Below are 13,360 nucleotides of genomic sequence, written 5' to 3' on the forward strand. Positions count from 1 at the left end.
TCTCTGTCTCCCCCTCCCCCTCTCTGTCTCCTCTCCCTCTCTCTGTTTCCCCTTCCCTCTCCGTCTTTCTTCCATTTCACCTTCCCAAACAGAAGGACATGTGACTGAGCCCAGGAGAGGCACAGAATCAAGCAAGCAAGCACCAAGCAATCTTCGTGGGGTCATTCCCTCCCATCCCTGACTAGGTACAACTTGAGGAACCTCTGGGTGGCTGAGCCCCCCAGCGAGGGCAGAGGGTCCCGGGAGGGGGGGTGCCCAGGGCTCTCTGACACAGACCTTGCCCGTGGACTTGACGCCCTTCCAGATGCAGAAGTAGCAGACGACCCAGGCGAGCAGGAGGCACAGGGCCAGCTCCCAGCGCAGGGCCCCCAGGTGCTGGATGCCCTCTGAGATCTTCAGGACCCGCCGCCTGGGGAAGGAGGGGTGAGCTGCCGGCCTCAGCTCCCTGGGCAGCAGAGCTGAGCCTCTCGCTCTGATCTGAAAAAGGCTCACCGGCTCCTTTACTCTGAACCGTGAGGCTCACCTTTGCCCAGAGATGGGGATAGACAGACAGGGAGGCAAAGACAAACTGTCCCTGGGTAAGTTTATTCTGCCAGGTCGAGTGCAACTGAACCCAGAGAAGGGAACGCAAACATATTCTCTCAACTGGACTGTGAAGATGCTTTGATATTAGGAATCACGTCTTAGGTGAATGCCAGTATTTGGGGGGAGGAGCAGTAGAGGTAACTGACAAGGAGCTGGGGAGGAGGCTGGACACTCATGGGGGTGGCCCCGGGGGAGGGGAGGCAGGCCCGGTCTGAGGACAGTCCTGCATTAACCACAGATACAGGCAAAAGGGAAAAACCACTTGGATGGTGGGGCCACCAAAGGAGGAAGCAGAAGTTCGTCCCTTGCCATCTGTGGAGTCACCACTGTTTGAACTCACCCCCCTGCCCTGGACAAACCGTCCACACTGGATGAAGGGAGAAAGGGCCTCACTTACTCCCAGAACTCGATGACGGGAGAGGTGGCATTCTCAGCGGTCGCATTCAGAGAGCCATTGGTCCTCTGGAACTCCACGCAGCGCTCTGTGGGCGGTCAGGGGAGCAAGAGAAAGATCACTGGCCAGTGTGACCAGAGGGTGGGGGGAACTTTAGGAGACTCGGAAGGAAGGTGTCTGGGCTGAAGTTATCTAAACAAAACAGTCTCACAATGAGACATGAAAGACATAATAACCTCATCAAACCCATGGCACTCTTTCCCACTTCTCCATGGCAGAGGGGGTGAGGGGTGGGATGGGGGGGGGCCGTGGCTGTACATTCTAATTAAAGCAAGACCAGGCAGCCTCAGCAAAGATGCTTTGCACACTGCTTCAAATAGGCAAATATTTCTGGGCCGCCGTCCTGGATGGGCTCACGACCTTTGAGGAACAATCAGGACGCCATCCAGGGAAGTGGTGCAGTCATGGCTAAGCGCAGGGGTACAGGTCAGGAGGCTCTGGCTTGAATTCCACTCCCCACCCCCCACCGCCAGGTTATTCACTGAGAGGCTCTCTAAGCCTCAGTCCTGTAGGCTGTAAATGCACATGGCAAGAGCCCTGCGCAGGGCCGATAAGGGGATTAAATGAAAATGAGACTCCAGGGCGCTCCATAAATAGTGGCTCTCAATTACCCCTCTATGCCTTCAGACTTTTCACAAAGTGTTCACACCCTTCTTTGCGTTTTTATCAGGACAGCAATCCTGCGAAATACTAAGATAGCATTTTCCCTACTGCATGCACGAGAAAGCGAATCTTCTCAGAGATGACTTGTCATCACCCATCTGTGAGGAAGTGAGGGCTGGGCTCCTAATCAGCAAAGTGTGTTAAGTTCCACGTGCAGAGGATCTGGGAGCTGGGGACTGCCCTGGGGGTCCAGCGGTTAAGAATCCACCTTCCAGTGCACGGGACTCGAGTTTGATCCCTGGGTGGAGAACTGGTCCCTGGTCAGGCTTCCCTGGTAACTCAGCTGCTAAAGAATCCACCTGCAATGCAGGAGACCCTGGTTTGATTCCTGGGTCAGGAAGATTCCCTGGAGAAGGGATAGGCTACCCACTCCAGTATTCTTAGGCTTCCCTGGTGGGTCAGCTGGTAAAGAATCTGCCTGCAATGTAGGAGACCTGGATTCCATCCCTGGATTGGGAAGACTCCCCTGGAGGAGGGCATGGCAATCTACTCCAGTATTCTTGCCTAGAGAATCCTCATGGAAAGAGGAGCCTGACAGGCTACAGTCGATGGAGTCGCCAAGAGTTAGACATGACTGAGCCACTAAGCACAGCACAGGGAGCTAAGATCCCACATGCCTAGGAGCAACTAAGCTTGTGGGCCACAACTAGAGAGCCCATGAGCAGCAACAAAGACCCAACAGCCAAAAATTAAAAAAAAAAAGTCGGGGGGGCCGGGAGGGAGGGAGAGAGGGAGAGGGAGGGTGAAACAAAGAGAGGAGAAGAAAAAACACAATAAAGAAAATATCCAAACAGAACAGACTTTTTAAAACTTGATTCATTCCACAAATATGTTTTGAGGGCTCAGGATATAGCACACAGCACTAAGCACAAATCAAACCAACAAAGAGAAAAACCCGGGTGAATGCCAGGGCCCGGGGCCGGGACAGGCACAGGCACACACACTGAGCAGAACCTAGTGGATCAGCGACCCGCAGGGAGGGACATCCAGAATTGGACTTTTCACTTGAAAAGTAGTGGCACGGAGGTGGTGGCAGAGAGGAACGAAGGAAGGAAGGCCTGGAGAGACAGCACACAGTTTGGGGGCGAGGGGGGCCTAGTGGCTGCCGGGTCAGAGAGTACCAAGGACGTTCATCACCCCAGACGGTTCTTCTAGACAGCACTACTCTAGGTAACTTTCAATTTTATCTTTTATTTAATGTTTACTTTCTATTCATTAGACTCAGTAGTTCTATGGCCCTTATGGGCTCCTGTCTTAAAATGGAACCCCAAGAGACAATTACTTGCTATTATAAATGATAGAGATACTGTATAAAATGGTGTATCCCCTGGTTCAGTCCAGATGAACTGGGAGTTGAAAAGGCCTAAAATAGCATCAGAAAGAAGACATGAGAAACAAATAAATGAAATAATATATACATATATATTATGTATTATATATGTATTATATTATATATTATATATATATTATAATATATATAAAGGGCTAAACTGCACAAAATGAAGTCAGTTCTGTCTTCATAATATATGCATTTATAATGTGTTTGATGGAACCCATGAATTTTTTACACGGTCTGTAGGGCTTTTCTGGTGGCTCAGTGGATTGTGGGTTTGATCCCTGAGTCAGGATGATCCTGGGTGCTGAAGAACAACTAAGCCTGTGTCTCACGACTACAGAGCCTGTGCTCCAGAGACCGGAAGCCGAAGCTACTGAACCCACGTGCTGCAGCTACCGAAGCCTGTGTGCCTAGAGCCCGTGCTCCCCAACGAGAGAAGCCACCGCAATGAGAAACCCAGGCACTGGAACTAGAGAGTAGTTACCGCTTATGACAACGAGAGAAAAGCACTTGCAGAGCAAAGACCCAGCACAAGCAAAAAATAAATAAGTAAAATTGCTTTTTAAAAAAAGGCCTGTGACATTTTCCCTGTGATGCTGGTGGATTCTCGCTCTTATCTTTGGTGTAAGACCTCCGTGATGTCCTTGGAAGACTTCTAAAGCAACCCAAGTACGGGGTGGGGGCCTAGGTCCCAGGGTACAGGGATGATCCCTCTCCCCGGTCACCACAGCCAAGCAGGAGGGGGTGACCTCACCTGTGTTCCAGTCGTGGCGGCAGCTCCCCCAGGGCAGGTCGATGGTAAAGCTGCTGAAGAGGTAGAAGAGGGCCCAGGCCAGGACAATGATGTAGTAGATGTTGAGGAGGGTGACGATCATCTGGGAGGCATAGCCAATGCCTGGTGGGGGCGGGGAAGGGGCAGACCAGGCTGGGGCACCGGGCAGGTGTCTCACTCTCCTGCCCACCCCTGCTCGGGAGAGGGTTTGTGCTCCACTGGGAGTGTCCTAAGACGTGGGATTCGGGACCCGGGCTTCCTACTCTCCTCCCCATCCCTGCTGCCCTGCCCTGCTTCCCGTAAACTTGCATCAGTCTTGGTGCTAAAACTCCACTGTTTCCAATTCCAAGTTATTTTACACACGTGTAAGGCTAACTCCGAGATTCCAATAGCTATGTTCCCTGGAATTCATCTGATCTATTTCTGAAATATAAAAACACGTGCTACGAGCAGGACGAGACAGTTCACAGAGGAGCAAGTGCACGTAGTGAATGAGCGTCCTCAAAATGCCCTCACGCTCCCTCATCCTAGGCGTGCAAACTGAAACGATGAGGGGCAACATTCTGCACCCGTAACACAGCGAGCATTTCTACAGACGCTGTCACTCGGTGAGTTCCAAACTCGTCCACATATTAGGAGAATTACCTGGCGATATTTTTAAAATTCCAAAGCCCAGTCTAGATGCCAGACCAGTTTAATCACAACCTCTGGGGGTGGGGTACAGGCCTCAGGATGTTTTGAAGGTCCCGGGGTGTTTCCAATGTGCCGACAAGTTTGGGAACTAGGGTCATGACTCAGAGCTGTTAAAGATATGGGAGAAAGTCCTTACTCAAGCTCAGTGACTGTACGTCAGTATAACACTTCCATAAGCCAGATCAAGAGACATCGACTTGGTTGTCCATTTGATCCCGTGATTCTGAACTTGGGAATTTATCCCAAAGAAATAATTTCAAAAAGAGGGGGGGCTATTTCTACCAAGATACATGGTAGAAGGGTATAACAATTCTATAAGTGATCAAAAATAAGCATAAATTTTGATATATGCATCTGATGAAAGTTTATGCAACTCAATGATTGCTGCGTAGAAAATGGAAAATAACACTAACTAAAGCAGAAACACAAATAAGTAGGAAAAAATTCTTAAAAATAAAAACAAAAAAAGAAAAACGAAGGAAAAAACTGTATATTTCAAACTAATAGATACATACATTTTAATATAGAGAAAGAAATAGTGAAATAAATCTCTCCAAACTACAAACAACCCAAATGTTCTTCAATGGGTGAATGGTTAAATCAATCATAGTACATTCATCCATGCCATGGAATATGGCTCAGTAATAAAAAGGAATGAACCACAGATACCAGGAGCTCCCCAGGTGGCACTAGTGGTAAAGAACCAGCCTGCCAATGCAGGAGATGTAAGAGACTCGGGTTTGATCCCTGGGTTGGGAAGAGCCCCTGGAGGAGGGCATGGCAACCCACTCCAGTATTCTTGCCTGGAGAATCCCATGGACAGAGGAGCCTGGCAGGCTAGTCCATGGGGTCACAGAGTCAGAAACAACTGAAGTGACTTAGCACACACACACACACATACGCACACATGCGTTGATACCCGAGCAATCTGGGTGTATCTCCAGGGCATGATGCTGAGTGAAACAGTGGATCTCAAGTCACACACTGCATGACTTCATTTATATAGCGCTCCCCAATGACAGAATCACAGAGCTAGAGAACAGATTGATGGTTGTCAGAGGTTAGGGATTAGGGCAGGGAGGGGGTAAATGCGACTATAAAGGGGCAGTGGAGTGGAGTTCTTTGTAGCCATGGAACAGTGGTGGTGGTCGCACAAATCCACACACGTGATACAATTACACACAATTACACATACATACCCTCACACAAGCGAGCGCATGGAAACGGGTGAAACCTGAACAAAGTCTGTGGATGGTACCAATGTCCGTTTGCAGGTTTTGACATTGTTCCATAGCTATATAAAATTTTTACCATGAAGGAAAACTGGCTGATGGGTACACGTGACACTCCTGGGCTACTTTTGCAACTTTCTGTGAACATATAATTACTTCAAAATAGAAATTTAAAGAAAATCCTACAGAGAGAGGAATATTAAAACACCCTAAGTAACTGCTGTGTCAAGATAGTAGAATTATTTATTTATTTATTTTGGTGGTGCCTTGAGGCTTGTGGGATCTTAGTTCCCCAACCAGGGATTGAACCCAGGCCCCCAGCAGTGGAAGTGTGGAGTCTTCTTAATCACTGGACCACCAAGAAAGTCCAAAGATAGTAGAATTATTAATGGATTTTTTTTCTCATTAAAATTCCTTTTAGAGACTTCCTTGACCATCCAGGGGTTAAGACTCTGTACTCTCACTGCCGAGGGCCTGGGCTCAATCCCTGGTTGGGGAACTGGAATGCCACAAGCTGCATGGCACAGCCAAAAAAAAAAAAAAAATCCCCAAACTAAAAACAAATTAAAAACAAACAAAAAAATCTCTTTTTAAATGCTTTCCATTGATTAAATATGTTTTTAAAAGCATAAAATTATTTGTATGCATTGCAAAATATATACAGGTACAGCTAAAATAGCTTTGCACTCTACTTATTAACTAAAGCCTTTGTGCCACCCTCAGCCCCGTCTTCTCCTCCATCCTCTGCTGGGCTGAGTGACTAGTTCTGTCTTGGGCCCACAAGTGGGCCCAAGTTACTCAGTTGTGTCCGACTGTGACCCCATGAACAGCAGTACGCAAGCCTTCCCTGTCCTTCACGCTCTCCCTGAGCTTGCTCAAACTCATGCCTGCTGAGTCACAAGTGGAAGGTTTAACATAAAGACCCAGGGGCTTATCTCCATTAGCACCGCTGCTGAACCCCCCAGTTATTCCACATGCAGTTTATAACCTGGTACAGAGACCCTGGTGTCAGGGACGAGCAACTCACCCTCAAAGATGGGGCAGATCTTCCTCCAGGCAGTGATGCCCCCCTGACTGGTGTACTGGCCCAGCGCCGTCTCCAGGAGGAAGACAGGAATGCCGCAGGTAAAGAGGAAGATGAGGTAGGGGATGAAGAAGGCACCTGCAGGTGGGAAACAGGCTGTGTGTTCCTTGGCAGCAGCCGTCTTCTGGTCCAAGCCCAACTCCTCCCACCACCACTGCTTCCAAGGCGGGGGTGGGGGGGTGCTGTGAAAAACTGGGAACACTGGTCTAAATGTCTGGAACCAAGCAGAGATCAAGTGTCACCAAGTTACTTAGGACCTGGCCAGTCCCTTTCTTCACTCTGAAGTTTCTGTCTATACCTACCAAGGTGTACTTCCCATCAACTTCAGTTATCGCCTAAAAAACACATAACCTGTGGCCATCGAAGGAGCTCCTGGAATCCCAGAAACCATGAGCATTCACAGAGCCCACAGTCCAGCATGTGTCGAGGAAATGATTGCTCTCAACGTCAGAGAGGGATTTTTAGCAGACTGCAGTCAGATTTCCTTTTAGTAATCCTTTCTGTTTTCACAGTCATTGGCTGAGACAAGTCTACTGACTCCAGAAACGCTGGCATTTTCTCCACCCTAGACCTCTATCTGCTGGCATCAGGGCAGGGAGTTCATAGGACAGAGACCCAGGGAGCAGAGATGTGCACAGAGAGGGACTTCCCCGGTGGTCCAGCAGTTAAGAATCAGCCTGCCAATGCAGGGGACTCATGTTCAATCCCTCATCGGGGAACTATTATCTCTCATGCCTTGGGGGCAGCTAAGCACACCATGACTAGAGAGCCTGAGCACTACAGTGAAGACCCAGCACAGACAAAAAAGAAAAAAGAAATGTGCATAGAGAGACCCAAATATCCGCACAGGGTCCCCTATTAGCTTGCAGCTGAGTACTGGTCAGTACATATGTGTGAGGAAACCACCCAGGAAGGGAAAGTATCTCTCAAAAGGATTGAATCCAGTGGTGCTTATGCAGGGCTGGGGACATTCCAAACATTTAAGGAAGAAATAATCCCAGTTCTATAGAAACTCTTCCAGAGAATGTAAAAGGAATTCTTTCCAACTGATTCTACAAAGCTAGCATTACCCTGATAAGAAAAGCAGGCAAAGACACGAAAAGAAAACTATAGGTCAAACTTTGATGAACATAGATGCAAAATTCTAAAAATTTTTTAGCAAATCGGATCCAACAACATGTATTAATAAAAAGGATAATACATTACATAGTGGGGTTTACCCCAGGAATACAAAGTTAACATTAAAAAAATCAATCTGTGTATCATATTAATAAATTTAAAGACAAAAAACCATATAATCACTGCAATAAATGTAAGAAAAGCATTTGACAAAATCTAACAGCTATTTGTGATTAAAAAAAAAAAACTCTCGGCAAATGATAAACAGAAGGAAACCCTCAATCTGAAAAAAGGCATTTACAAAACATCTGCAGATAACATCTACAAATAACAGTGAAACACTGCTTAACTTCTGAGATCAAGACAAGACAAGGGTGTCTAGTCTTACTATTTCTTACCATTTCTATTCAATACTGTTTCCATCAGTATTGATTCTAGTCAAGGCAATAAGGCAAAAAAAAAAAAAAAAAAAAAAAGGATGATAGCCTATCTAGAATACCCTCTGGAGTCTGAAACAAATTCACAGAAGCAGAGTATAGATTAGTGATTACCAGGGTCTGAGGAGGGGGCAAACAGGGAGGTGTTAGTCAAAGGGTACAAAGTTTCTGTTACCTAAAATGAATATGTCCTAGAGCTCTATTGTAATGGCAGTGCCTGTAGTGAACAATATCTAATTGCTTTCTTAAAATTGTGCTAAGAAGGAGGAGGGGCTACACCAGCTAACAGGACACACAAACTTCTGGAACACCTGCCACCGGCAGCAAGTGAAGGTTCCTATATCTGCTTGACGGAGCTACTCAACTGGATTCCTGGACTTCTGCAGAGGCTCTCTCATCCATGGGTCTGACAGTTCTCTGGGGGGCCATGCTGAAGGGCGGGAACCAGTTAACAAGGCATTGCAGGTTCTGCTGCCAGGAACGAGCCTATATGCCTATTCTTGCTCTGAGGAGATTGTTTCAACTTCTGTATACATCAGAATAGGTTAGACCTACGCTGTAGTACCTATTATTCTGCCAAATCTCAGTGGTTAGACAAAGCAAAAGTGTATTTCTTGAGTTGCTGGGAGTGGCTGAGGCAGTGAGGAAACTGAGGCACAGAGAAGTCAAGGAATTGGCTTGAGTTCACCTGAGTGACTTCTGACTTGAGCTTGCAGTGTGCTTTGAGAGATGCTCCACCAGATCACCTCAAGCTTTGGTCCCTTGGTACCACCCATTAGCAACAGTTGTAAAAGATCAAGTCCTGAGCATTTGGAGTGGGAGCACTGACTCCAAAACCCAACCAGAGAACTAACCCTGCTGCTGCTGCCAAGTCGCTTCAGTCGTGTCTGACTCTGTGCGACCCCATAGACAGCAGCCCACCAGGCTCTGCCGTCCCTGGGATTCTCCAGGCAAGAACACTGGAGTGGGTTGCCATTTACTTCTCCTAGGGAGTATCAAATAGTGAAAACTCACACAAAGGAAACCTCTTGAACACAAGACCCAGCATCATCCAACCATCAGTAGCACCCTGTGCAGGATGCCTCATCTAAACAACAAACAAAACAAAAATGCAAATGCAATCATCAGCAGACAGGATTACCACCTCACCTAGCCTTGCCCATCAGAGGAAAAACAAACAAACAAAAACTCAGCACAAATCTCACCCTATAGGAAGCTTACACAAACCACTGGACCAAACTTAGGAGGGCAGAAACCAAAAGGAAGAAAGAATTCAACCTTGAAGGCTGGGAAAAGGAGACCTCAAACACAATAAGTTAAAAAAAAAAAGAAAAGGCAGAGAAATACTACACAAATGAAGGGACAAATTAAAAACACAGCTGCTAAGTCACTTCAGTCGTGTCCAACTCTGTGCGACCCCATAGACAGCAGCCCACCAGGCTTCTCCACCCCTGGGATTCTCCAGGCAAGAACACTGGAGTGGATTGCCATTTCCTTCTCCAGTGCATGAAAGTGAAAAGTGAAAGTGAAGTCTCTCAGTCGTGTCCCACTCTTAGCAACCCCATGGACTGCAGCCTACCAGGCTCCTCCATCCATGGGATTTTCCAGGCAAGAGTAATGGAGTGGGGTGCCAGAAGTCCAAATAAATGGAGAGGAAATGGGCAAACTACCTGAAAAAGAATTCAGAATAATGATAGTAAAGATGATCAAAAGTCTTGAAAACAAAATGGAGAAAAGTGCGAGAATTAATTAACAAAGACCTAGAAGAATTAAAGAATAAACATACAGAGACAAACAACACAATTACTGAAATTAAAAATACTCTGAAAGGAATCAATAGCAGAATATCTGAAGCAGAAGAATGAATCAGTGAACTAGAAGATAAAATGGTGGAAATAACTTCTGAAGAGTGGAATAAAGTCAAAAGAATGAAAAGAACTGAGGATAGTCTCAGACACCACTGGGACAATATAAAAACACACCAACATTCAAATTATAGGGGTCTCAGAAGAAGAAGAAGAGAAAAAGAAAGGATATGAGAAAATTTTTGAAGAGATTATAGTTGAAAGTTTCCCCAACATGGAAAAGGAAATAGTCAATGATATCCAAGAGGCACAAAGAGTCCCATACAGGATAAACCCAAGGAGAAACACACCAAGGCATATACTAATTAAACTAACAAAGACTAAACACAAAGAAAGAGTATTAAAAGCAGAAAGAGAGAAGCAACAAGTAACATACAAGGGAAACCCCAAATGCTTAACAGCTGATCTTTCAGCAGAAACTCTGCAGGCCAGAAGGGAATAGCAGGATATATTTAAAGTACTGAAAGGGAAAAATCTACAACCAAGATTACTCTACCCGGCAAGGATCTTATTCAAAATTGATGGAGAAATAGAAACCTTTTCAGACAAGCAACAATTAAGAGGATTCAGTATCACCAAACCAGCTTTACAACAAATATTAAATGGACTTATATAGTCGAGAAATACAACAGAATAAAAAAGATCTACAAAATCAACCCCAAACAATTAAGAAAATGGCAATAGGAACATATATATCAATAATTACTTTAAATGTAAATGGATTAATGCTCCAACCAAAAGACACAGACTGGCTGAATGGATACAAAAGAAAAGGAAAAAAAAGACCCATATATATGCTGTCTACAAGAAACCTACTTCAGACCTAAAGACACATACAGACTGAAAGTGAGAGGATGGAAAAATATATTCCATGCAAATGAGAAGCAAAAGAAAGCTGGAGTAGCAATGCTCATATCAGACAAAATAGACCTTAAAATAAAGAAGATTACAAGAGATAAGGAAGGACACTACATAATGATCAAGGGATCAATCCAAGAGGAAGACGTAACAATTGTAAATATCTATGCACCCAGCATAGGAGCACCTCAATACATAAGACAAACACTAACAGACATAAAAGGAGAAATTGACAGTAACACAATAATAGTAGGAGACTTTAACACCCCACTCACACCAATGGACAGATCATCCAAACAGAAAATTAATAAGGAAACACAAGTCTTAAATGATACATTAGATGAAATGGATCTCACTGATATCTTCAGAACATTCCATCCAAATGCAAAAGAATACATCTCCTTGTCACGTGCACATGGAACATCCTCCAGGATAGGCCATATCTTGGGTCACAAATCAAACCTCAGTAAATTTAAGAAAATTGAAATCATATCAAGCATCTTCTCTGACCACAGCACTATGAGACTAGATATCAATTATAAGAAAAAACCTGTAAGAAACACAAACACATATAGATCAAACAACACATTTCTAAATAACCAACAGGTTACTGAAGAAATCAAAAGGGAAATCAAAACATTTCTAGAAACAAATGACAATGAAAACATGACAACTCAAAACCTATGGGATGCAGCAAAGGCAGTTCTAAGAGGGAAGTTTATAGCAATACAATCCTACCTCATGAAACAAGAAAAACATCAAATAGACAACCTAACTTTACACCTAAAATGACTGGAAAAAGAAGAACCAAAAAAACCCCAAAATTAGTAGAAGGAAAGAAATCATAAAGATCCGAGCAGAAATAATTGAAAAAGAAATGAAAAAAAAAAGTAAAAATTAATAAAACTAAAATCTGGTTCTTTGAGAAGATAAACTAAACTGACAAACCTTTAGCCAGACTCATCAAGAAAAAAAGAAGAGTCAAATCAACAAAATTAGAAATGAAAAAGGAGAGGTTACGACAGACAATGCAGAAATACAGACGATTATAAGAGACTATTATGAACAACTATATGGCAATAAAATGGGTAGCCTGGGAGAAGTGAACAGATTATTAGAAAAGTTCAGTCTTCCAAGACTGAACCAGGAAGAAATAGAAATTGTGAACAACCCAATTACAAACACTGAAAGAAGCTGTGATCAAAAATCTCCCCAAAAATCAAAAGCCCAGGACCAGATGGCTTCACAGGAGAATTCTATCAAACATTTAGAGAAGAGCTAATGCCTATCCTTCTAAAACTCTTTCAAAAAATTTCAGAGGAAGGAACACTTCCAAACTCATTCTATGAGTCCACCATCACCCTGATACCAAAACCAGAAAAAGACAACACAAAAAAAGAAAACTACAGGCTAATATCACTGATGAACACAGATGCAAAATCTGCAACAAAATTTTAGCAAACAGAATTCAGCAACACATCAAAAAGCTCATACACCATGATCAAGTTGGTTTTATTCCAGGGATGCAAGGATTCTTCAATATACACAAATCAATCAATGTGATATACCATATTAACAAATTGAAAGATAAAAACCATATGATAATCTCAATAGATGCAGAAAAAGCCATTGAGAAAATTCAGTACCCATTTATGATTAAAACTCTTCAAAAAATGGGCATAGAAGGAACTTACCTCAACATCAGATCAGATCAGATCAGTCGTTCAGTCGTGTCCAACTCTTTGGACCCCCTGAGTCACAGCACGCCAGGCCTCCCTGTCCATCACCAACTCCCGCAGTTCACTGAGACTCAGGTCCATCGAGTCGGTGATGCCATCCAGCCATCTCATCTTCTGTCGTCCCCTTCTCCTCTTGCCCCCAATCCCTCCCAGCATCAGAGTCTTTTCCAGTGAATCAACTCTTCACAGGAGGTGGCCAAAGTACTGGAGTTTCAGCTTTAGCATCATTCCTTCCAAAGAAATCCCAGGGTTGATCTCCTTCAGAACGGACTGGTTGGATCTCCTTGCAGTCCAAGGGACTCTCAAGAGTCTTCTCCAACACCACAGTTCAAAAGCATCAATTCTTCAGGGCTCAGCCTTCTTCACAGGCCAACTCTTACATCCATACATGACCACTGGAAAAACCATAACCTTGACTAGACGAAACTTTGTTGGCAAAGTAATGTCTCTGCTTTTGAATATGCTATCTAGGTTGGTCATAACTTTCCTTCCAAGGAGTAAGCGTCTTTTAATTTCATGGCTG

The 13,360-nt window shown here is 44.6% G+C and overlaps 1 protein-coding gene across 1 annotated transcript in view; it reads right to left on the minus strand.

Annotated features, from left to right (window-relative positions):
* The window catches only part of SLC6A13 (solute carrier family 6 (neurotransmitter transporter), member 13), a 45,703-nt gene that overhangs the window by 18,512 nt on the left and 13,831 nt on the right, over window positions 1-13,360 (minus strand). Inside the window, exons 3-6 of the mRNA XM_010845212.1 lie at window positions 6,763-6,897; window positions 3,793-3,933; window positions 983-1,067; window positions 277-409 (exon numbers count right to left, since the gene is read on the minus strand). Coding sequence (XP_010843514.1) covers window positions 277-409; window positions 983-1,067; window positions 3,793-3,933; window positions 6,763-6,897 — 494 coding nt within the window. The remainder of the gene's footprint in view (window positions 1-276; window positions 410-982; window positions 1,068-3,792; window positions 3,934-6,762; window positions 6,898-13,360) is intronic.

Source organism: Bison bison, unplaced genomic scaffold, assembly GCF_000754665.1.
Source record: "Bison bison bison isolate TAMUID 2011002044 unplaced genomic scaffold, Bison_UMD1.0 scf7180017864213, whole genome shotgun sequence".
NCBI lineage: Eukaryota > Metazoa > Chordata > Mammalia > Artiodactyla > Bovidae > Bison > Bison bison.